The 23,938-nt window shown below is 43.3% G+C and overlaps 1 protein-coding gene across 1 annotated transcript in view; it reads left to right on the top strand.

The window, feature by feature from the left end:
- Positions 1-23,938, top strand: part of CDH17 (cadherin 17) — a 99,654-nt gene that overhangs the window by 49,905 nt on the left and 25,811 nt on the right. Inside the window, exons 10-12 of the mRNA XM_027131405.1 lie at positions 4,445-4,660; positions 8,317-8,393; positions 10,510-10,701. Of these exons, the coding sequence (XP_026987206.1) occupies positions 4,445-4,660; positions 8,317-8,393; positions 10,510-10,701 (485 nt within the window). The remainder of the gene's footprint in view (positions 1-4,444; positions 4,661-8,316; positions 8,394-10,509; positions 10,702-23,938) is intronic.

Raw genomic sequence — 23,938 nt, 5'->3', positions numbered from 1 at the left:
GGCCCTCTCCAGTTGTGGAGAGCATGGGCCACTCTTCATTGCGGTGCACATGCCTATTGTGGTGGCTTCTCTTGTTGCGGAGCACAGGCTCCAGGCTCACAGGCTTCAGTAGTTGTGGCACGCGGGCTCAGCAGTCGTGGCACACAGGCTCAGTAGCTCCGTGGCACATGGGATCCTCCCAGACCAGGGCCCGAACCTGCGTCTCCCGCATTGGCGGGCGGATTCTTAACCACTGCGCCACCAGGGAAGCCCCTGCAAGGTTTCTCCATAGATTCTTATTTGCCTTCAACAAACTCAGTGACAGGTAAAATCCCATCAAACTTGCTAAATAATTTAAACAAACATTCACACCCAATGTCAGATATCCTGCAATTGACCCTTGATTGTCCCTCTCTAGGAAGCTGATAATAGCTCATGAGGCTGGAAGATGAAGTTCAAATCCTATCGGTTTTTGACCTTTTGTTCTTGACCTGTTTTGTTTCCTTGTACTGTGCCAGGATAGCTTTAGTTTTGTACAGGGACGACTACTATTACAGCACTGTGATTTCTGGGAGTTTTATGACTTTGCTGGATTTGGGACACCTATTGTCTATTACCCCTTGGTGTTGAGCCCATTGGCTGAGCGGGCTGGCATTGCTTGAAGTGTTTTTGTCTGTTTCGTGTACGTTTCAGGGCTTACAGGGTTAGCAGGCTCTCATGACTACCATTCCCAGGGCTTGGCTGCCCTTGTAGGCAGATCCTCACCTGCCTTATGGGCATTCTCATCATTTTCTTTTGATCTCTTTACTCTTCTTACCACACACTTTTCACACAGTGGGTGCTGTCTTGGTGGACACTGCTCACATGGCCTGCTTGCTCAATGCTCACTTTTTTTCCTTCTTGCTGTCAAGAGTCATATGTAGGCTATCTATTGTCACTGTGTTCTGCTTAGGTCTTCTGTTTTTCATTTATTCCAGTTATTCTTACAATGGGAAGTATTAAACGACAGTTTGAAGGATTTCAGTTAATTTTAAGGAAGAATCTTCTGAAGTGACAGTGGAGTAACAATGAAATGTGTGACAATAGCCAAGAAACACCTATGGCATCACCCTTTTTGAAAATATGGGATGGTCTGTGATGCTGGATGAAGGCAGAAGATCTTTGAAGACCTTTGTAGATGATACCTCAAGTCTCTTTGCACAGGGCCTAACATTTAGTGTATCAGTCACCCATGTTGCATAACAAATTGTCCCAAAATTTAGCAGCTTAAAACAGCAAACATTTATTATCTGACAGTTTCTGGAAGTCAGGAATCTGGATATGGGGTGCATGCCTTTGATTCAGAATCTGGATGTGAGGTGAGTGCCTTTGATTCAGAGAGAGAGAGAAAGAGAAAGGGAGAGAGCTCAAAAAATGGCAAGTAAGATGGAAGTCAGGGGCTTCCCTGGTGGCGCAGTGGTTGAGAGTCCACCTGCTGATGCAGGGGACATGGGTTTGTGCCCCAGTCTGGGAGGATCCCACATGCCACAGAGCAGCTGGGCCCGTGAGCCATGGCCGCTGAGCCTGCACGTCCGGAGCCTGTGCTCCACAATGGGAGAGGACACAGTGAGAGGCCCGCCTACCTAAAAAAAAAAAAAAAAAAAAGATGGAAGTCAGTCTTCTTATAACTAATCTTGGAAGTAACATCCCATAACTTTTGCTATATTCATTAGAAATGAGTCACTAGGCCCAGTTCGCGCTCAAAAGGAGGAGGTTACACCAAGGCATCAATATCAGGGCTGGGGGGATTACTGGGAGCCACCGTAGAGGCTGCCTACCTTATTTGGGAGGAGGACAGTACTAGTTTTCTGAAGCTGCTGAGGATGTCATTGTTGGTAAAACAAATTGTTCAGGGATGCTGCATGGTCTTTGCATCTCCAAAAGTGAGAATTTATTTTGTAACAATATTTCGCAAAGTCTTGAATTATGGACTTAATGGACCAGGAATTCTTATAAATCAACACAGATTGAGTCTATTCTCTATATGTAGCCCAAAGGAGTACAAAAAATGTCCCTGCCTTTTGGGGTCTTACTGTCTAGCTCAATAAGATACTCAATTATTCCTTAGTATATTTATATTCTCCTGTTTGGTGTCTTATATTGGCCAGAATCTTGTGGGACTCATGTCCCCAAGTCTCAGCAATAACAACATTAATTCTGAAATCCCACCTGCTACCAAGACCTTTGTGTTCATACAGGAACTTCATCCTCTCGTAAAAGCCCCACCTCCCTATTTCTGAGTGCCCCAAGAGTTGCTGTATGTACCTCTGAATCAGTTCGGGCTGCCACTTGTTCCTGGCCTTTGTCACTCAGGGACACTTCTTTGACTCCTGGCTCATTCATAAGTTCTCTGCTCCCACTGAGTGGTGTCTCCTACTGGAATTTCCCTGTCACTGACGTCAACAGTCTTCACGGTGCCTCTGACAGCTGGAGGTTTCCTCCGTGGTGAGAGAAGGACGGTGTCCTCTGTGTTATGCTCACTTGCTGGGGGGAAAGGTCCAGAGCAGGGCTGCTCAGACACCAAACAATCACAGAAGTTAGCAAGACACTCTTTCATTCCAACACACAGATGCTTTTCTCACAAGGGCAGATGCATGTTCCAAAGGTGACTTGGTTGTGTGTGAAAGCGGAAATGGCAGCAGCTGCAACACTAGATACGCGTTCTCTTCTGCTACCCATGTTGCCCCGCCTCCCCAGCCCATGAGACACGTCTGCACGTGCCAGCTCCATTATAGACATAACATAGGTACTTCCATTCCTCCCCTCACAAACGCTCTAAATCTCCCTGTAAATCAGTAGATGCAAAGTAACATGGGGAAGGGGATGAAACCGACCTCCGCAAGTGGGGAATACATATTCAAAGTTTTAGCCCTCACATGGGATTCTGGCTGTGTGTAGAGAAACCCACAATTCCCATTTCACAGAGCAAGATGACCCAGCACCTATCAGAACTCAGCCAGACCTGGGTGGAGCACTGAGTCAGAGCCGGACTTCTGGAACTCCCTGGACTGAGACGTCAACAGAAATAAAACTCAGGACCATAAACTGTAGCAAGGCAGAGACGATCCCTGCTCTCCGTCCCGTGCCCGTCTTTATCTTTGGGGTGGAGTCAGTCTCTGCCATTTTTCCAGGAAGTTACTTAGAAGTAACCACGGTTGGCTTGTCCTTGTTAAGTTTTACCATTTGCCTTGTGTATTAGTGTCTGAGGGTGGCCGTAACAAATTACCACAGACTTGGTGACTTAAAACAACAGAAATTTATTTGCTAGGAGTTCTGGAGACTAGAAGTCTGAAATCAAGGTGCCAGCTAGGGGAGAATTCTTCCTTGCCTCTTCTGGCTCCTTGTGGCTCCTTGGCTGCTTGTGGCAGCATCGCTGCGGTCTCTGCGCTCTCTTCACATGGCATCCTCCTCCGCGGGCATCTCTGTGTCTTCTCTTCCTCTTACAAGAACGCCCATCACTGGATTTAAGGCCCACTCCAAATCCAGGATGAGGGACTTCCCTGGTGGTGTAGTGGTTAAGAATCCGCCTGCCAATGCAGGGGACATAGGTTCGATCCCTGGTCCGGGGAGATCCCACATGTTGCGGAGCCATTAAGCCATGTGCCACAACTACTGAGCTTGTGCTCTAGAGCCCGCGAACCACAACTACTGAGCCTATGTGCCATAATTATTGAAGCCCGTGTGCCTAGAACCTGTGCTCTGCAACAAGAGAAGCCACTGCAATGAGAAGCCCACACACTGCAATGAAGAGTAGCCCCCTCTTGCCACAACTAGAGAAAGCCCGTGCACAGCAAGAAGACCTAACATAGCCAAAAGTAAATTAAAAAGAAAAAAGCAAATCCAGGATGATTTCATCTCAAGATCCTGAACTGTGTCCTCCCAAAATTCATATGGTGAAGTCCTAACCTCCAGCAACTTAAAGGGTGACTATTATTTAGAGATAGGGTCTTTAAAGAGGTAATTAAGTTAAAATGATGTCATTAGTGTGGGTCTTAAGCCAATATGACTGGTGTCCTTCTAAGAAGAAAAAATCTGGATAGATACAAGTACGGGGGAAGACCATGTGAAAACACATGCACCAGACAGCTATCTACAAGCCAAGGAGAAAGGTCTCAGAAGAAATCAACCCTGCTGACACCTTGATCTCAGACCTCTAGTGTCCAGAAACTGTGAGAAAATAAGTTTCTGTTGTTAAAGCCATCCAGTTTTTGGTACTTAGTTATGGTGCCCCTAGCAGACAAAGACACTTCTCCACACACTGTACTACTGAAAGGGTTAGAAGAACCAACATCGATCTAAGAACTTTAGTCTGCTACTCAAAGTTACTTCCAGTGCTTTCTAGGAACCTGATTCTTTGGTGAAATCATTTTTTAACAGAGTAAAAAGAGCCTATAATGGATGGGTTTCCTTCTTTTCTTCTCTACAGGGAACAGTATTGGAACACTTATTGCTCATGACATGGATGAAGAAAACACTATCAACAGTGTTTTAGGATACAGAATTGTGGATCAAACCCCCAAAGTTCCTAGAGATGGACTCTTCCTGGTCCAAGCCTACTCAGGAATGTTCCAGTTAGCCTTGCAGTCCTTGCGGAAGCGAGACACTCCGCAGTACAACTTGACAGTAGAGGTGTCTGACAAAGGTTAGTATCACCTTCCCTGTGTCAAGAGTGATAACACTTGTTTTCTTTCTAGTTGTGATTTGCTAGGCTGCTCTGATGCCTGGGTGTATTACAGAAGGATGCTGTTTAAGGGTTCTTGCTTCCTATGTAAAACACAGCACAGAGGCAGCAGGTCCAACATGGTAATGGCCAGAGTGGCAGCTTAGGCAACATTATTACATTGGTTCCCTGAGAAGAAGATGCCCAAGAGGGAATTAAATATATAAGGATTTTATTAGGGGAATTGCCTATGAGAAAAAACGGGGAGGGATACAGAGAAGGCTGGGAGAGCCATCAGACCTCAATACAAGCCGGACGCTGAGTGAAGGAGAGAAGGAAGGACAGTGGTGGGAGCACCATAGACCACTAAGCAGTCAAAGGGAAGCTCAGCAAGGTCATTAGGGGTCCAAAGTTGGCCGTGGAAGGAGTCTGTGATCTCCAAAACAGGCCTACCTTAACCTGCCGGCCTTGCTCTGTCACTGGCTTGGGCCAGCCAATGAGAAGCAAGGCCTTGGTGCAAATGTGGTGATGGGTTTCAGAGCAAGGTGGCATGTTGTCAATTAAGATCCCTGGTGTTAGGGGTTGGCAAGGCACGTTGTCATGGCCACCATGGTCACAAACAATAAAATTAGTTGTATTTCCCAAGTCTCCCTTTCAGACTCAAAGAATTCTACTGTATGACAGTGAAGGAAAAATGTATCGTTTGGGAAGTTTTGTCTTCTTATATTAGCTTCTAGGCTGCCATTTGACAGTATCTGGAGACATTCTTCCTTAACGCCTTATACAATTTCAAAACAAATGGTTTTTAATCTTTGTTAAGTCGTGAGACCCTTTGAGGATCTGATGGAAACTATGAATCCCTCAACAAATGTACACATTATCAACAAATTGCACAGACACACAAACTTACATGAACTCAGGGACAGGCTTATTTTAAGATCATTAATACTCCTAGGCTAAGAATCGTTCTTTAACTGGCACTGAATCTTAGATTACCAAATAGTTCAGTAATTGTTATGCTACGAGAGAGAGATTATACAGGTGTGCTGAAGTAAAGAGCGCCATCTCATACTGTGCTTCACATTTTTTTTTTCATTCCACAGTTGCTTAGATACTGAAGAGAGCTGGGGTTTAGCAGGCCCCCGAAGCAGAATGTTTGAGACGTAGTGATTAGGCAAATATTGAGGGCCTAACATAATGTCTAGCATTATGTTAAGAAGTACAACAGAAGTGGGTATAATAAATCATCCCTGCCCATGATGAGCTGACAACCTCACACCATTAGCCAGCCATTCTTTCAGCAGTTATTGAGCAGTTACCGTGATTGAGGCACCATTCAAGGTACTGGGGATACACAAATGAATAAGACCCCGTGTCTGTCCTCAAGGAGCATTTGTGGTAGAGGAGATGGACATGGGAATAAATAAATTGTAAGCAATATGTACAAGGTAGCCATGAAGGCAATGAGGGACTAATTGGAGAGGTAGAGAGCTGATAAAGCTTTCTGGAAGAGGTGTCATTGCTCTGAACTTTGATGGATGAATATGACAAGTTACGAAATAGTGTAAAGGTTTACAGAGGAGAAGAAAGCCCATGTGAAAATGCACGGGGACCTGAAGCAGTTTGAGGCTGCAAGAGCATCAGATTACAAATTGTCTATGTACCTGAGTACATCTATAGACTATATGGACCAGATTATACAGTATATTTATATATAACTATATATGTGTATTGATGGAGTTAAACATCCAGTTGCGTACTGTAGAAAATTAGACTGGTAGGCGGTAATTAACATAGTTTTACCTAAAATCAGGGAAGGTCTGTTAGCCAGGAGGTCCACTGCTGGCCCAAATAAGGTTTGTGCAGAGCAGGGAGCCAGTGAGTTCAGGCCCTGGGACCTCCTGAAATCTTCAGCCGTTCTTGCTGTCTACAAATGTTCTGGGGACTGGACCCAACTTGAGTTAACACCCATTTATTTGTAATACTGTTATTATTAGATTACATGCCTGGCTTTGTGTCCAGTGCGTCAAGCACAAGCTTTAGAGCTAGGCTGTGTGAGTACATTTGTCAGGATCCCAGCAGGAAACAGACAGCCCCCTCGAAAGAAGTAACCAAAAAGTGTTTAGAGAGGGGATTATTTGTAAAGGCTGGGGGTAGGGGTTATGGGAAACCAACAGGGGGTGTGAAGCACAATGGCAGCCTTCCTTACTTGAAGGTGAGAAGGGATGAGGGAAGGTAACATCCCCTGAAGGAACAAAGCCTGTTCCTGTGACTATAGAAGAGGCTGCTGGCAGTGGGGAACTAGACCCTGACCCTGTTCCTCCTGCCCTTCCTTAGATCTCCTGCCAGTGCTACCACTGGTGGAACCCAACTTCTACCCAGAGGGCCAGGATGCCCACTGATGCAGTTCCTAAGGTCAGCCTCCAGGGCACAAAGCAGGGTGAAGGGCGGAGAGTGGACAGAGAGGGAAAAGGAACGCATGGATTTGAATTCTGGCTTGAACACTAGTTAGCTGTATGACCTTGGTCAGGTCACCAACTTCTCTGTCCTTTGGCTTCCTTATTTGTGAACTCAAATGATGTGTGTGAACTCATCATGTGTGTGAACTCATTTGAGTGTGAACTCAAACTCAAATGAGAATAATTGTACCTACATCATGGAGTTAGAATGAAGATGAAATTAGTCATGGAAGCAAAGCATTTAATATGGTGCCTGGTACATAAAGAGTGCTAACAATGTCAGTTAGGACGAGAACCTTGGCTCTGTTGCAATCTACATTTTCTAGATAAACTGACTACTGCACAGAGATTTTGAGTGACATTCCCAAGCTCTCACACGTCTGATAAGTAGCAAAGAAAGAATTTGAACAGTGGGATTCCAAAGCCCAGAGTCTTAGCCTTTGTATAATATACTACTTCATAGATAGAACAATGGAAACCCCAACAAAAAACCTATCATGTTGGTTCTCACTGTGGATATTTCCCTGGGGATCCCATCCCCACCTGTACTCCATGCTCATCTTGGACCTAGGTTGAAACTGCTGTCTCTGACTAGGTCTCTGAATTGTCAAACCCACCCCTCAAAGCCTATGCCATCTCCTAGAGTTCTATGAGCTACCTCTGCCTCTGTAGGCTGGGCAGCCAGGCCTTTTGAAGGGGCCTAATTGTACCTTTCCTCCCTCACTTGGGCCTTCCCTTTAGGGGGCGCAGAAGGGATACAGGACAGTAAGTGCTGGAAGTGTTCAGAGTAGGAAAGACAACCCTCTGGGATGCTCAAAGAAGTCTTTCTAGAAGGATAGTTTTGTACTGGGCTTTGAAGGAAGTTTCACTAGCCAGAAAAGAGAGGCTGCTTCACAGAAAAGAAGGCATCTTGCTCGGGGACAAGCCTTACTGAGGAGGGGGCAGGTAGAGGGAGTGGGAAGCCCAGGGGAGCCTCTCGTGGGGTTTTCTTCAGCCCTTGGTGACCTGCTCATGGGTGCAGGTGGGGAGCAGAGAATCCTCTCACCACACAAATCGCATGTCAATAGTAAAATTGTGGCTATGGCCGTCACTTTACTTGCCAACTGTTTTTCTTGCAGATTTCTGATTCTTATGCATGATTTTCAGTGAAAATTTCTGTGATGTGACTTTGATTTTCAGATTTCAAGACCCTCTGCTTTGTGCAGATCAACGTTATTGATATCAATGATCAGATCCCCATCTTTGAAAAATCAGATGTGAGTAGTTATCACCTTGCTTTTTCTTTACTTTGTTCATATTTACCTGACCCCTACTTCTGGAATAAAGACACAAACAGTAGTTCGGGAAAATGCCAGACTTAATATCTTAGTCGATGCACTGGTACCAAACTCAAACACCATCTTCAGTGGAACTCTTCAGGGAACAGTAACATTCACGGTTATAGTATCTGGAAGCATCTGGGTTTTTTATTAAAAACTTTTGCCAACAGCTCATTTATTTCAAGGACTGCTTGGAAGCTACAACCAGTGTGTAGCAGGGCAATAAATAGATTACTGCTAGGTCTCAAACAAGCATGTGTAGTCAGAGTTTAAAATTTTGAATATTGCCAATTTAAACTCATTTTGTAATTATTGGATAAGAGAAAAGGGGAAGAAAAAACGAATCTCTGGTTTATGCCAAAAAATGTGCCCAAGACATCTGCAAGAATTAGAATTGGGAAAAATAGCAGGAGAAAAATGATCAGTTGAGTATATCAAGAAGAATTCAAGTTAACTTATTATTAATGTGGGGGTAGTTTGATCGATGCTTCCCTTAAAATGGACGCCTCTCTTTATTTATTCTGGAGAAGAGAGAAGCCCTTTTGGCTAGATTGCTATGTTTGAAGTCAGTTTATGAGGCGGCCCAGAGCCTTGTGACGATGTTCGTAAATCACAATAGGGATAAGGCAGTGACAAAGAACGGGAATTGATTTATGGGAGGGTTTGAGGAGGTAAAAAGTGTGACAATATAACTTGTAGAGTAGGCACTGAGGTTAAGCAAGCGTGAGAGTAAGAGCCTGTTTCTACTCTGCCTCCATTCTCTTGGGCATTTGATCCTTTCTGTGTGTTGTAGTTTCCTTGCATTACATCTAGACGGTGTTTTTAGATTGAGGGTAAGAGTCTTGCATTGGGAATCTCAGAGCTTGGAAAGGCAAACTGGGCCTTAGAAAGGTGAGTCCACTTCTTTCATTGCCGTGGTCCTTTCCTGGACCCTGCCTGTTACCATCTTCATGATCATCATGCCAAGAGACATGATCTGGGGGATTTTCAGCGGAGGAGTGGAAGATGGTCTAGGTCAGTGTTAATTAAGAGCACCTGCTTTGGAGTTGGACAGACATTGGTTTGAATCCCAATTCTGTGACCAGCGAGCTGTGTGGTCTTGGGTGGGTTTTACCTCTTCAGTCTTTTGCTCCTCTGTCAAATGGAGATGATAATATAGCTACTCAGTAGGGTGCTTTTTTTTTTTTTTTTTTTGTGGTACGCGGGCCTCTCACTGTTGTGGCCTCTCCCGTTGCGGAGCACAGGCTCCGGACGCGCAGGCTCAGCGGCCATGGCCCACAGGCCTAGCTGCTCCGTGGCATGTGGGATCTTCCCGGACCGGGGCACGAACCCGCGTCCCCTGCATCGGCAGGCGGACTCTCAACCACTGCGCCACCAGGGAAGCCCGGGTGCTTTGTTTTGTTGCTTATCTTTATTGACCACTTATTATGTGCCAGGCATTCAGGGGTTTTATATGCATCGTCTCTGTAAATCACCACAGCACACATGAAGTAGGTTCTGTTATTATTATTATCATCATTATCATCTCCAAGGACAGATGATGAACCTGAGACTTTAAAAAATTAGATAACTTATTTCAGTTCACCCAGGTCATAAGTGACAAGCCTAGGATTCATACCCAGGCCATTTAACTCTGAAGTTCAGGCTCTTAACCACTATTCCCTGATTGATTTAAGAATTAATTAAAATAATGTAAAGTGCCTGACACATTGTAGGTACGCAATACATAGTAGCTATCTATTTGTCTCAACTATAATGATAATTACAGTTATTAAACATATTGGATGTGAGTGGAGGGATATGTTTTAGAATCCTATCAGTAGATCTCTGAGACGTTGTGTTTCCTGGTACAATGGATATCAGTCTACAAGTATGACTGATGTCAAAATCAACTGTAACCCACTCGTTAATAGAAAAAAACATGCTTGGTAAGTATTGATGCAAACTGTGACTTGTGTCCATTCTGAAACCAAGGAGACAAGTTTGCCCTTTGACAATTGTACTCGATGACAATGGACATTCTCATTGTTTCCTTCCCCTGTTTCCTTCCTAGTATGGAAACCTAACTCTCCCTGAAGATACAGCCATTGGAACTGTCATCTTAACCATCCAGGCCACCGACGCTGATGAACCGTATACGGGAAGTTCTAAAATCCTGTACCGAATTACACAGGGAGACAGTGAGGGACATTTGGAGATTGAAACAGATCCCGAAACCAATACTGGATATGTCAAGGTTAAAAAGGTAAATAGCACGTTGAATGGAATTTGTCTTTTTCAAAGGTTAATTTACTTAGGACCATTCAAGGACCTATAAGCAGAGGTGACATATTAGCAGTGACCTCTCAGGTGTGTGATGGACTCCTGGAACACTCTCAGTCATTCCTGTCCTCCCAAAAGACAGAAAGCAGGATTCTTGTTCTGGGTCTGTCACTAACTGACCAAGTAGCCTTTGCAGAGTGAGGTAGGATTGACAACTAAAATATATAAACTACAAGATAGAAAATTTTTTAGTATAAGTATGTCCCATGAAATACTTGGGACATACTTATACTAAAAAACTGCTTGTTGTCTACCTGCGATTCCAATATAACCAGTTGTTCTATATTTTTATTTGCTAAATCTTGGGCAAGGTGGTGCTCTGGGCTTTATTTCTCTCTTTGCAAATGTGGGGTATTAGACTAGATGAACCCTGTGAGCCCTTTAGGCTGTTAGACTCTTTATTCTAATGGGCCAGCCATTGGCTCCTCTTTAATAATGACCGGAAATTGGTAGGTCTCCTTTAATAGACAAGTTTTAATAAACAAGTTTATTCTTTCATGGCTTCTTCCCTGCCTATCCCTTACTTTCATCTTTTATGGTATTGCTGCGTCCACTGGCTCTTGCTTCGTCTCTCCCTTTGTAAGGACTGGGTAGTCTACAGCCAAAATCTTGATTACCATGATACTTGCTTTTTAATAGAGGGTCTTCCCATCCTTCCCTCAGTCTAATCCCATCCCCTACTGTGTACAGCTGAAGTTTGACCCTTTCCTCCATGGCTGCCTCATTTGTGCTTTAGAGCATGTAAACCGTTTACCAGATGACTCAATAGGAAGCAGCGCTTGTCATCCAATGTAGTTAGAATTAAAAGGGGTCAGAGTTACAGCAATTGAGACTTTGCAGACATGGTTAGATGCTGAAGGTTTGTAGGGCAGTGTGTTGGAGGCTGCAAAAGAAAGCTCTGGAGGAAAGTTTTGACCCAGAATAAAGGAAAGCTGAAGTAGAGGCTAAAAATGAAGACAGAATAATTTCACAGAAAATAGATAGAAGCACAGGGAGAAAAGTGCTAATGCTGAAGGAAGCCCTGGGGCAGAATCTCAGAATTCTGATACCATTATGACTATATAACCTACTTCTGACAAAGGGCCTCGCTGAGTTGTAGCTGCGAGGTTTTTGTGTGGACCTACTCAAGACATTAGTATTTTGTGTGAGTCTGACATTTGGAAAAGGTGCCATAACATCTTCCCCCTCTATTCATGGCTGCCTACATGGAGACAAAGAACCCAGAAGGAAAGGCCAATCTTCAGAGTTTGCAGTGGGTGGTCCAGGCAACATACGTGATCTTTTTGCAGGAGGTAGGGGCAGGTAGCTTCTATTCTCCCACAGGCCCAGAGATAGATAAAGCCCTGTCCATATCAGTATGAATGAGTCCCACATGTCAGTAATTTTTCATGGTGGCTTGTTGTGAATCAAGTTAATTGGACCATTTGTGGCTAAAGGGCACCTATAGGGAAAAATTGGTAACCTTGATGGTTAGCGGTAGGTAAGGGCTGTAAGTATCCTCCCACGTGCTCTTGACACGAGGAGGTATGTTACAGTACAGCAGGCCTCTGGCCAAAATCTTTGTCACATCCTTATTTTGTTTGTGGTTAGATTCTAAGTGTCCAGAATATCGCCGGGCACATAGTGGAGGTTCAATAAACATTGGTTGAGTTGAATAAATAATTGAATTCCGTGCCATGTACAATTAATAACAAGCTGGGACAAAAAACATCATCCAACTTGTGCTTTCGGCTTGTGACGTCCCAGCTCTCTGTCCCTCAGGCACTGTGGGCACAGTACTCTATTGAGAGGATTCATCTGACTGTCCACAGAAAAGGTGTTGATACAGACAACAGAACTGGCGTCCTGGAACTATGAAGGCTATAAGCTGCTGGACTAGCCAGATGCCACACTCTTGTTCATTTAATGACCAAGAGATATACTATATTGTTAACCAAACTGCATGTCTTGAATACCACTAATATCACAAAACCTCTTTGTAGGATCACTTTGCTAATTAACAAACCTTCTAGTGCAGCTTGAGATAGTGTGAGCTCAAAAACTGTAGAAGCTGCCTCTGGAGTGTGGATCTCTGATTAGGATCTGTCAAATGCTAAGTGACAGCCAGCCCAGAGGTGTGGATTCTTGATGAGGACACACTAGATGTTAGCCAACTGCCCCTAGGATGTGTGTACCCACACTGACAGATGTATGTATTCATACAGTTTTCAGTATTTTAAATAAATTAGACTCTATTATGTGGTTTTTCGCGTGTAGCTTAGCCTTACTTCTAATTCCCTCCCCATTAAGCCATCCATTGCTTCAGGACCACTGTGTTGATCATTTTTTAAAAATTTAAAATCCCAATGTAGACTACTTTTTTTTTTTTTTTGCGGTACGCGGGCCTCTCACTGTTGTGGCCTCGCCTGTTGCGGAGCACTGGCTCCGGACACGCAGGCTCAGTGGCCATGGCACACGGGCCCAGCTGCTCCGCGGCATGTGGAAACTTCCCGGACCGGGGCACGAACCCATGTCCCCTGCATCAGTAGGTGGACTCTCAACCACTGCGCCACCAGGGAAGCCCCAGACTACTTTTATTTCCTAATATTTTCTTCATTTTTTTTAACGTCTTTATTGGAGTATAATTGCTTTACATTGTTGTATTATTTGCTGCCGTACAACAAAGTGAATCAGCTCTACATGTACATACATCCCCATATCTCCTCCCTCTTGCGACTCCCTCCCATCCTCCCTATCCCACCCCTCTAGGTGGTCACAGGGCACCAAACTGATCTCCCTGTGCTATGTGGTTGCTTCCCACTAGCTATCTATTTTACAATTGGTAGTGTATATATGTCCATGCCACTCTCTCACTTTGTCCCAGCTTACCCTACCGCTCCCCATGTCCTCAAGCCCATTCTCTACTTCTGCGTCTTTATTCCTGTCCTGCCCTTAGGTTCTTCAGAACAATTGGATTTTTTTCTTTAGATTCCATATATATGTGTTAGCATATGGTATTTGTTTTTCTCTTTCTGACTTACTTCACTCTGTATGACAGACTCTAGGTCCATCCACCTCACTACAAATAACTCAATTTCGTGTCTTTTCAAGGTTGAGTAATATTCCATTGTATATATGTGCCACATCTTCTTTATCCATTCATCTGTTGATGGACACTTAGGTGGCTTCCATGTCCTGACTATTGTAAATAATGCTGCAATGAATATTGTGGTACATGTCTCTTTTAGAATTACGGTTTTCTCAGGGTATATGCCCAGTAGTGGGATTGCTGGGTCGTATGGTAGTTCTATTTTTAGTTTTTTAAGGAAGCTCCATACTGTTCTCCATAGTGGTTGTATCAATTTACATTCCCACCAACAGTGCAAGAGGGTTCTCTTTTCTCCACACCCTCTCCAGCATTTATTGTTTGTAGATTTTTTGATGATGGCCATTCTGACCCGTGTGAGGTGATACCTCATTATAGTTTTGATTTGCATTTGTCTAATGATTAGTGATGTTGAGCATCTTTTCATGTGTTTGTTGGCAATCTGTATATCTTCTTTGGAGAAATGTCTATTTAGATCTTCTGCCCATTTTAGGATTGGGTTTTTTGTTTTTTTGATATTGAGCTGCATGAACTGCTTGTATATTTTGGAGATTAATCCTTTGTCTGTTGATTCATTTGCAAATACATTCTCCCATTCTGAGGATTGTCTTTTTTCTTGTTTATGGTTTCCTTTGCTGTGCAAAAGATTTTAAGTTTCATTAGGTCCCATTTCTTTCTTTATTTTTTTAATTTCCATTTCTCTAGGAGGTGGGTCAGAAAGGATCTTGCTGTGATTTATGTCATAGAGTGTTCTGCCTATGTTTTTCTCTAAGAGTTTTATAGTGTCTGGCCTTACATTTAGGTCTTTAATCCATTTTGAGTCTATTTTTGTGTATGGTGTTAGGGAGTGTTCTAATTTCATTCTTTTACATGTACCTGTGCAGTTTTCCCAGCACCACTTATTGAAGAGGCTCTCTTTTCTCCATTGTATATTCTTGCATCCTTTATCAAAATAAGGAGACCATATGTGCGTGGGTTTATCTCTGGGCTTTCTATCCTGTTTCATTGATCTATATTTCTGTTTTTGTGCCAGTACCATATTGTCTTGATTACTGTAGCTTTGCAGTATAGTCTGTAGTTGGGGAGCCTGATTCCTCCAGCTCCATTTTTCTTTCTTAAGATTGCTTTTGTTACTTGGGGTCTTTTTTGTTTCCATACAAATTGTGAAATTTTTTGTTCTAGTTCTGTGAAAAATGCCATTGGTAGTTTGGTAGGGATTGCATTGAATCTGTAGATTGCTTTGGGTAGTAGAGTCATTTTCACAATGTTAATTCTTCCAATCCAAGAACATGGTATATCTCTCCACCTGTTTGTGTCATCTTTAATTTCTTTCATCAGTGTCTTATAGCTTTCTGCATACAGGTCTTTTGACTCCTTAGGTAGGTTTATTCCTAAGTATTTTATTCTTTTTGCTGAAATGGTAAATGGGAGTGTTTCCTTAATTTCTCTTTCAGATTTTTCATCATTAGTGTATAAGAATGCCAGAGATTTCTGTGTATTAATTTTGTATCCTGCTACTTTACCAAATTCATTGATTAGCTCTAGTAGTTTTCTGGTAGCATCTTTTGGATTCTCTATGTATAGTATCATGTCACCTGCAAACAGTGACAGTCTTATTCCTTCTTTTCCAGTTTGGATTCCTTTTATTTCTTTTTCTTCTCTGATTGCTATGGCTAAAACTTCCAAAACTATGTTGAATAATAATGGTGAGAGTGGGCAACCTTGTCTTCTTCCTGATCTTAGTGGAAATGGTTTCAGTTTTTCACCATTGAGAATGATGTTGGCTATGGGTTTGTCATATATGGCCTTTATTATTTGGAGGAAAGTTCCCTCTATGCCTACTTTCTGGAGGGTTTTTATCATAAATGGGTGTTGAATTTTGTCAAAAGCTTTTTCTGTATGTATTGAGATGATCATATGTTTTTCATCCTTCAATTTGTTACTATGGTGTATCATATTGATTGATTTGCATATATTGAAGAATCCTTGAATTCCCAGGATAAACCTCTCTTGATCATGGTGTATGATCCTTTTAATGTGCTGTTGGATTCTGTTTGCTAGTATTTTGTTGAGGATATTTGCATCTATGTTCATCAGTGATATTGACCTGTAGTTTTCTTTTTTTTCTAACATCTTTGTCTTGTTTCGGTATCATGATGATGGTGGCCTCATAGAATGAGTTTGGGAGTATTCCTCCCTTTGCTATATTTTGGAAGAGTTTGAGAAGGATAGGTGTTAGCTCTGCTCTAAATGTTTGTGAATGTTCTAAATGTTTCACCTGTGAATCAATCGGGTCCCGGGATTTTGTTTGATGAAGATTTTTAATCACAGTTTCAATTTCAGTGCTTGTGATGTGTCTGTTCATATTTTTAATTTCTTCCAGTCTCAGTCTTGGAAGGTTGTACTTTTCTAAGAATTTGTCCATTTTATTGGCATATAGTTGCTTGTAGTAATCTCTCATGATCCTTTGTATTTCTGCAGTATCAGTTATTACTTCTCCTTTTTCATTTCTAAGTCTGTTGATTTGAGTCTTCTCCCATTTCTTCTTGATGAGTCTGGCTAATGGTTTATCAATTTTGTTTATCTTCTCAAAGAACCAGCTTTTAGTTTTATTGAACTTTACTATCATTTCCTTCATTTCTTTTTCATTTATTTCTTATCTGATCTTTACGATTTCTTTTCTTCTGCTAACTTAGGGTTTTTTTGTTATTCTTTCTCTAATTGCTATAGATGTAAGGTTACATTGTTTGTTGAGATTTTTCTTGTTTCTTGAGGTAGAATTGTAGTGCTATAAACGTCCCTCTTAGAAATGCTTTTGCTATATCCCACGGGTTTTGGGCCATCGAGTATTCATTGTCTTTTGTTTGTAGGTATTTTTAAATTTCCTCTTTGATTTCTTGAGTTATCTCTTGGTTATTTAGTAGTGTGTTGTTGAGCTTCCTTGTGTTTGTATTTTTTATAGTTTTTTTTTTTCCTGTAATTGATATCTAGTCTCATAGCATTGTGGTCAGAAAAGATAGTTGATACGATTTCAATTTTCTTAAATTTACCAAGGCTTGATTTGTGACCCAAGATGTGATCTATCCTGGAGAATGTTCCATGAGCACTTGAGAAGAAAGTGTATTCTGTTGTTTTTGGATGGAATATCCTATAAATATCAATTAAGTCCATCTTGTTTAATGTATCATTTAAAGCTTGTGTTTCCTTATTTATTTGCATTTTGGATTATCTGTCCATTGGTGAAAGTGTGGTGTTAAATTCTCCTACTATTATTGTGTTACTGTCACTTTCCCCTTTTATGGCTGTTAGCATTTGCCTTATGTATTGAGGTGCTCCTATGTTGGGTGCATAAATATTTACAATTGTTATATCTTCTTCTTGGATTGATCCCTTGATCATTATGTAGTGTTCTTCTTTGTCTCTTGTAATAGTCTTTATTTTAAAGTCTGTTTTGTCTGATATGAGAATTGCTATTCCAGCTTTCTTTTGATTTCCATTTGCATGGCATATCTTTTTCCATCCCCTCACTTTCAGTCTGTATGTGTCTCTAGGTCTGAAGTGAGTCTCTTGTAGACAGCATATATATGAGTATTGTTTTCATATCCACTCAGCCAGTCTATGTCTTTTGGTTGGAGCATTTAATCCATTCACATTTAAGGTAATTATTGATATGTATGTTCCTATTACCATTTTCTTAATTGTTTTGTGTTTGTTATTGTAGGTCTTTTCCTTCTCTTGTGTTTCCTGCCTAGAGAAGTTTCTTTAGCATTTGTTGTAAGGCTGGCTTGGTGGTGCTGAATTCTCTTAGCTTTTGCTTGTCTGTAAATGTTTTAATTTCTCAGTGAATCTGAATGAGATTCTTGCTGGGTAGAGTAATCTTGGTTGTAGGTTTTTCCCTCCCATCACTTTAAATATGTCCTGTCACTCCCTTCTGGCTAGAGAGCTTCTGCTGAAAGATCAGCTATTAACCTTATGGGGATTCCCTTGTATGTTATTTGTTGCTTTACCCTTGCTGCTTTTAATATTTTTTCTTTGTATTTAATTGTTGATAGTTTGATTAATATGTCTCTTGGCATGTTTCTCCTTGGATTTATCCTGTATGGGACTCTTTGTGCTTCCTGGACTTGATTAACTATTTCCTTTCCCATATTAGGGAACTTTTCACTATAATCTCTTTAAATATTTTCTCACTCCCTTTCTTTTTCTCTTCTTCTTTTGGGTCCCCTATAATTCGAATGTTGGTGCATTTTAATGTTGTCCCAGTGGTCTCTGCGATTGTCCTCCACTCTTTTCATTCTTTTATCTTTATTCTGCTCTGCAGTAGTTATTTCCACTATTTTACCTTCCAGGTCACTTATCCATTCTTCTGCCTCAGTTATTCTGCTATTGTTTCCTTCTAGAGAATTTTTAACTTCATTTATTGTGGTGTTTATCATTGTTTGCTCTTTAGTTCTTCTAGGTCCTTGTTAAATGTTTCTTTATTTTCTCCATTCTGTTTCCATGGTTTTGGATCATCTTTGCTATCATTACTCTGAATTCTTTTTCAGGTAGACTGCCTATTTCCTATTCATTTGTTTGGTCTGGTGGGTTTTTACCTTGCTCCTTCATTTATTGCGTATATCTCTGTCTTCTCATTTTGCTTAACTTACTGTGTTTGGGGTCTCCTTTTCACAGCCCACAGGTTTGTAGTTCCTGTTGTTTTTGGTGTCTGCCCCCAGTGGGTAAGATTAGTTCAGTGGGCTGTGTAAGCTTCCTGGTGGAGGGGACTGGTGCCTGTGTTCTGGTGAATGAGGCTGGATCTTGTCTTTCTGTTGGGCAGGACCACGTCCAGTGGTGTATTTTGGGGTGTCTGTGGACTTATTATGATTTTAGGCAAACTCTCTGGTAATGGGTGTAGTTTTGTTCCTGTCTTGCTAGTTGTTCTGCAGGAGGTATCCAGCACTGGGACTTGCTGGTCATTGAGTGGAGCTGGGTCTTAGAGTTGAGATGGAGATTTCTGGGAGAGCTCTTGCTGATTGATATTATGTGGGGCCAGGAGGTCTCTGGTGGCCCAATGTCCTGAACTCAGCTCTCCCACCTCAGAGGCTCAGGCCTGACACCTGGCTAGAGCACCAAGACCCTGTCAGCCACACAGCTCAGAAGAAAAGGGAGAAAAAATAGAAAGAAAAAAAATAAATAAAATTAAATAACTAAAAAAAATTTTTAATTATTAAAATAAAAAAATTTAAAAAAGAAGAGAGCAGCCAAACCAATAAACAAATCCACCCATGATAACAAGTGCTAAAAACTGAACTAAGATAACCATATAAATCAGAAACTAGTCAGTCACATACAACAAACCCAAAGTCTACAGTTGCTCCCAAAGGCCACCACCTCAATTTTGGGATGATTCATTGTCTATTCAGGTATTCCACAGATGCAGCATACATCAAGTTGATTGTGGAGATTTAATCTGCTGCTCCTGAGGCTGCACAGAGAAATTTCCCTTTCTCTTCTTTGTTTGCACAGCTCCTGGGGTTCAGCTTTGGATTTGGACCCGCCTCTGCATGTAGGTCATCCTCTGGTGTCTGTTCTTCGCCCAGACAGGAGGGGGTTAAAGGAGCCCCCCTGAGGGGGCTGTGGCTCACTCAGGCCAGGGGGAGGGAGAGGTATGAAATGCAGGGAGAGCCTGTGGCGGCAGAGGCCAGTGTGACGTAGCAACAGCCCAAGGCACGCCGTGTGTTCTACCGGGGAAGTTGTCCCTGGATCACAGGACCCTGGCAGTGGCGGGCTGCATAGGGTCCTGGTAGGGGAGGTGTGGATAGGGACCTGTGCTCGCACACAGGCTTCTTGGTGGCGGCAGCAGCAGCCTTACCATCTCATGCCTGTCTCTGGGGTCCGCACTGATAGCTGCGGCTCGCACCCTTCTCTGAAGCTTGTTTAGACGGTGCTGTGAATCCCCTCTCCTCGTGCACCCCGAAACAATGGTCTCTTGCCTCTTAGGGAGGCCCAGATTTTTTCCTGAACTCCCTCCCGGCTAGGCATGGCGCACTAACCCCTTCAGGTTGTGTTCATGTCACCAACCCCAGTCCTCTCCCTGGGATCCGACCTCCAAAGCCCGAGCCTCAGCTCCCAGCCCCGCCCGCCCCAGTGGGTGAGCAGACAAGCCTCTCGGGCTGGTGAGTGCTGGTCGGCATGGATCCTCTGTGCGGGAATGTCTCCACTTTGCCCTCTGCACCCCCGTTGCTGTGCTCTCCTCCGTGGCTCTGAAGCTTCCCCGCTCCGCCAACCGCAGTCTCCGCCCGCAAAGTGGCTTCCTAGTGTGTGGAAACTTTTCCCCTTTCACAGCTCCCTCCCAGAGGTGCGGGTCCCGTCCCTATTCTTTTGCCTCTGTTTTTTCTTTTTTTCTTTTTTTTTTTTTTGCCCTACCCAGGTACGTGGGGAGTTTCTTGCCTTTTGGGAAGTCGGGAGTCTTCTGCCAGTGTTCAGTAGGTGTTCTGTAGGAGTTGTTCCACATGTAGATGTATTTCTGATGTATCTGTGGGGAGGAAGGTGATCTCCACGTCTTACTCCTCTGCCATCTTGAAGCTCCTCTCCCTGATATTTTCTTAATCACAATTCTATCAGCACCTGTTCATATGAATTACAAATGTGCTAACGCAGGTAAAATTCACCGAGGAGCACACACTCCACAACTGAAGCCCCTTGTGCTTCATGAAGCACTTCTGCACAGGCTCCTTTTCTTCTCACGCTGACTCTGAGGGAGGCGGAAATAGCCCCGCTGTACAGATGAGGTTCAGGCCCACAGCAAGATACAGTCAGTCCCCCAGGGATGGCAGAGTTGGGAACTTGACCCCAGGCTTCTGACTCCCTTCAGGAAATGATTTCTGTTGGGGCCTGGCATTGCCATTTACTAGCTCTGCGACCTTGACCGAATGTTGTAACCTCAGACCTCAGTTTTCTGATCTGAAACATTGGTGAAATGGCAGCACCTTCTTGATAAGGACATTGGAGGATTCAGTGTGAAAACACATATATAGCTCTTAACACAGCCCCCAGCAGGTAGCAGTCAATTTAATGAATGTCAAGCATTATCTTAATTCTAATTAATTAGAGTGAGGGCAGAAGCCAGGATTCTGCCTGTGGATAGATGTGTTTTCGCTTCTTGCCAAGGGGACCAAACTTGTCTAATCCAAGAGTCAAATGGTGCCCACTGGGGACTGCTGACTCAGCCTCTCTATGGGAGGACCTGGAAATCAGTAATTTTAGTGCCTTCAAAGTGTTTCTCCTTTACTCTTGCATTACTACCACACTTCACTTTTGACACCAGGTTTGTGGGTTTTCCACACATCAAGTCATTATCCAACACCAGGCTGATGTCCTACAATTTAACTCAGTTCTGACACTGTCTACCTGGAGATAGCATCAGACCCCACAGGTTAAGGGCTCAGTCCCACAAGACTCCCCCGCACACCACTTCAAAAGTCAATTGCAAGTCCTAGGTTTTCACCTGTACTTCTGACTGACTAGCTATAAATCAGAGGTTCCCATGACTCTCCTTGGGTTGGATCATTTGCTAGAACAGCTCACAGAGCTCAGGGAAACATATTTACCAATTTTTATTTAATAAAAGATATGATAAGGGGTATAGATGAGCAGCCAGATGAGGAGATACATAGGGCGAGGTCTGGGAGGGCCCCAAGAGTAGGAGCTTCTGTCCCATGGAGTTAGGGTGTGTATCCACTTTCCCAGCACAAGGATGTGTTCACTAACCCACAAGCTCTCTGAAGGCCTTACTTTGGGGATTTTTACTGAGGCTTCATCATGTAGACATGATTGATCATTAACTCAATCTCCAGCCCCTCTCCCCTTCCAGGGGCGGGGGGTGGGGTGGGTGTGGGGCTGAAAGTTCCAAGCTTCTAATCATGGCTTGGTCTTTCTGGTAACCAGCCCCCATCCTGAAACCATCCAAGGAGCCACCAAGAGTCACCTCATTAGAATAAAAGGCACTCCTATCATCCGGGAAATTCCAAGGGATTTAGGAGCTCAGTGTCAGGAGCCAGGGGCAGAGACCAATATATACATTTTTTATTGTTTCACTTGCCCCAAGTGATGCTTAGGATTAAGCAAGTTTTAGAAGCGCTGTCCTCTCTCTGTTTACTGCTGCCCCAAGCTCTCGCCTGTTGTGTGGTAGATCATCATACCCTTGGGACCAAACAGGTGTCAGGAGCCAGGAAGCCTATTTCTTTGAGCCCTGCCTGGCTCATCAATAACTCTCCTGGCACCCCCTTTCTTGAAATTCAGGGGTTTGTTTTGGCTTTAATTTTTTTTTTTATACAAATTTTGCCACTTCTTCATTATGGCTGATTCTTTTTCATTCTTAGTACGTGACTTATTTTTGACCAGCAAGGGTATCATCTGGAAAACTAACGTGCACTTTTTCCTCATCACTGATGATTGGTGTAAATGTTAAATGTCCCCAGTCTCAATTCCTTTCCTTCGGCACTTTATCTCTGCTTCCAGGTTGAATCTAAATCATGGGGTTTGACCTTTTGAGCAGTTGTATGCAGAAGAGCGATTGTGGCATGAGCATGTGTTTTCAGCTTACCTGAGGAGTAAGTTGCCCAGATGGGCCCGAGGTAATCCCAAGAGGCCATGAGGGTCTCTTGACCTGGCTTTGCAGACCTGCCATGTCATGAAAGACAGTGTACGTGGTTTGACAAGGCTCGTCCTTGATTCAACTCTGCTGATTATCATTTGCAAATTTAGCATCTTCCATTTCTAATTTTATCCCTGGAAAACTTGGTTCAGTGTTTTTCCTGGTGTGAAAGTTAAGCAGACTGATTGATGGCAGGCTGATTCTTCCATTCAGTAAGTGTTTCAGGAGCACTGACACCCTCTCCTAGGAGGGTGACTCCCAAGAGACTGACACTGGTCTCCCTGCCCAGGTCAGATGAATTCAAATCCACCCCTCCCATGGCTGCTCCCAGAGTTAACTTTCTACAACACAAATCCCCGCCCCTTGTCAGTCTTGTGCTCACCACCTCTCTCTGCTCATCAAGGATAAAGTCCCAACTTCTTAGCTTGATGTGTATCTTTTCTGTCATCTCTCTCTTCTCTCAGCTTCACATGTTCTGTTCTGGTAACACAGGCTGCTCCACCTCTGCAGATATACCATCTCATTTCTTTACCCCTCACCTCTGGTGACCACATGAAGGGATGGAAAAGCCAGGACTTAGGACCTGATGGTAAGAATGGGGGGTGTGCATCCTCTGCCTGAGCACATAGAATGCTCTGCTGCCTGTCTGAGCTTGGGTGTGGCTGGACCCACAAGGAACAGAGTGCTGTGTCCTTTATCCACACGGCAGGCTTGCTCTGGGGGCCGCTGCCTTCCTGCTCCATCAACTAGACCTTCTCAGTTTCACACCCCCACCCTTATCCCCTGAGATGATGAATGGGTCCCTGGGAGTCAGATGCTCCAGCTTGCACACACCTCCTCACAACCCCCAGGTGAGCGGCCCTTTCAGACCATGTGGTAGTGATCAAGAGGTCATCATGGAGTTGTGCCCTACGGGCAGTGGGTGCTTATGTCTATGAAAAACCTCATTTTTACATCGTAGCTAGCTTACAAAATTTTATATCCTGTATTTTAACAAAAGTCAATTGATTCTTATTTTCTATCTCAAATGACCTTGAGTCTTCATACCTAATTCTTTCTCTTCCATATGGGCAAACTTTCTATTATACTTTCTTTTGAACTAGAAGTTGGGTTGTGATGTTGTGTGTGTTTGTGTGTACGTGGAGGAGAGGGTTTCTAGAGAGTGGGGATTTTCTCCAGAATATCTTTCCCACTGGAGTCTGCGAGGGCTTGAGAAGGACCAAGGCCTTCTCATTTTTACCTATCTTAATGGATATACTATGGGCACTGCATGTCAGGGAAGTGATGAGAAGCAAAGAAGAATATAACACAGTTCCTCTTCTCAGAGAGCTCATGGTCAATAAGGATCTAGAATACATAACCAAACAATTAGAATCCTGAGTTAAGTATGATGAGATTACAGAGGACATGGAGCTCACCCATTTGTGGATAGAGAGG

This window comes from Aethalodelphis obliquidens, unplaced genomic scaffold (assembly GCF_003676395.1).
Source record: "Aethalodelphis obliquidens isolate GAN/ISIS:26980383/991018 unplaced genomic scaffold, ASM367639v1 scaffold39, whole genome shotgun sequence".
Lineage (NCBI taxonomy): Eukaryota > Metazoa > Chordata > Mammalia > Artiodactyla > Delphinidae > Aethalodelphis > Aethalodelphis obliquidens.
The sequence above is the reverse complement of the archived record's forward strand: the minus strand, read 5'-3'. Positions and strand labels throughout refer to the sequence as shown.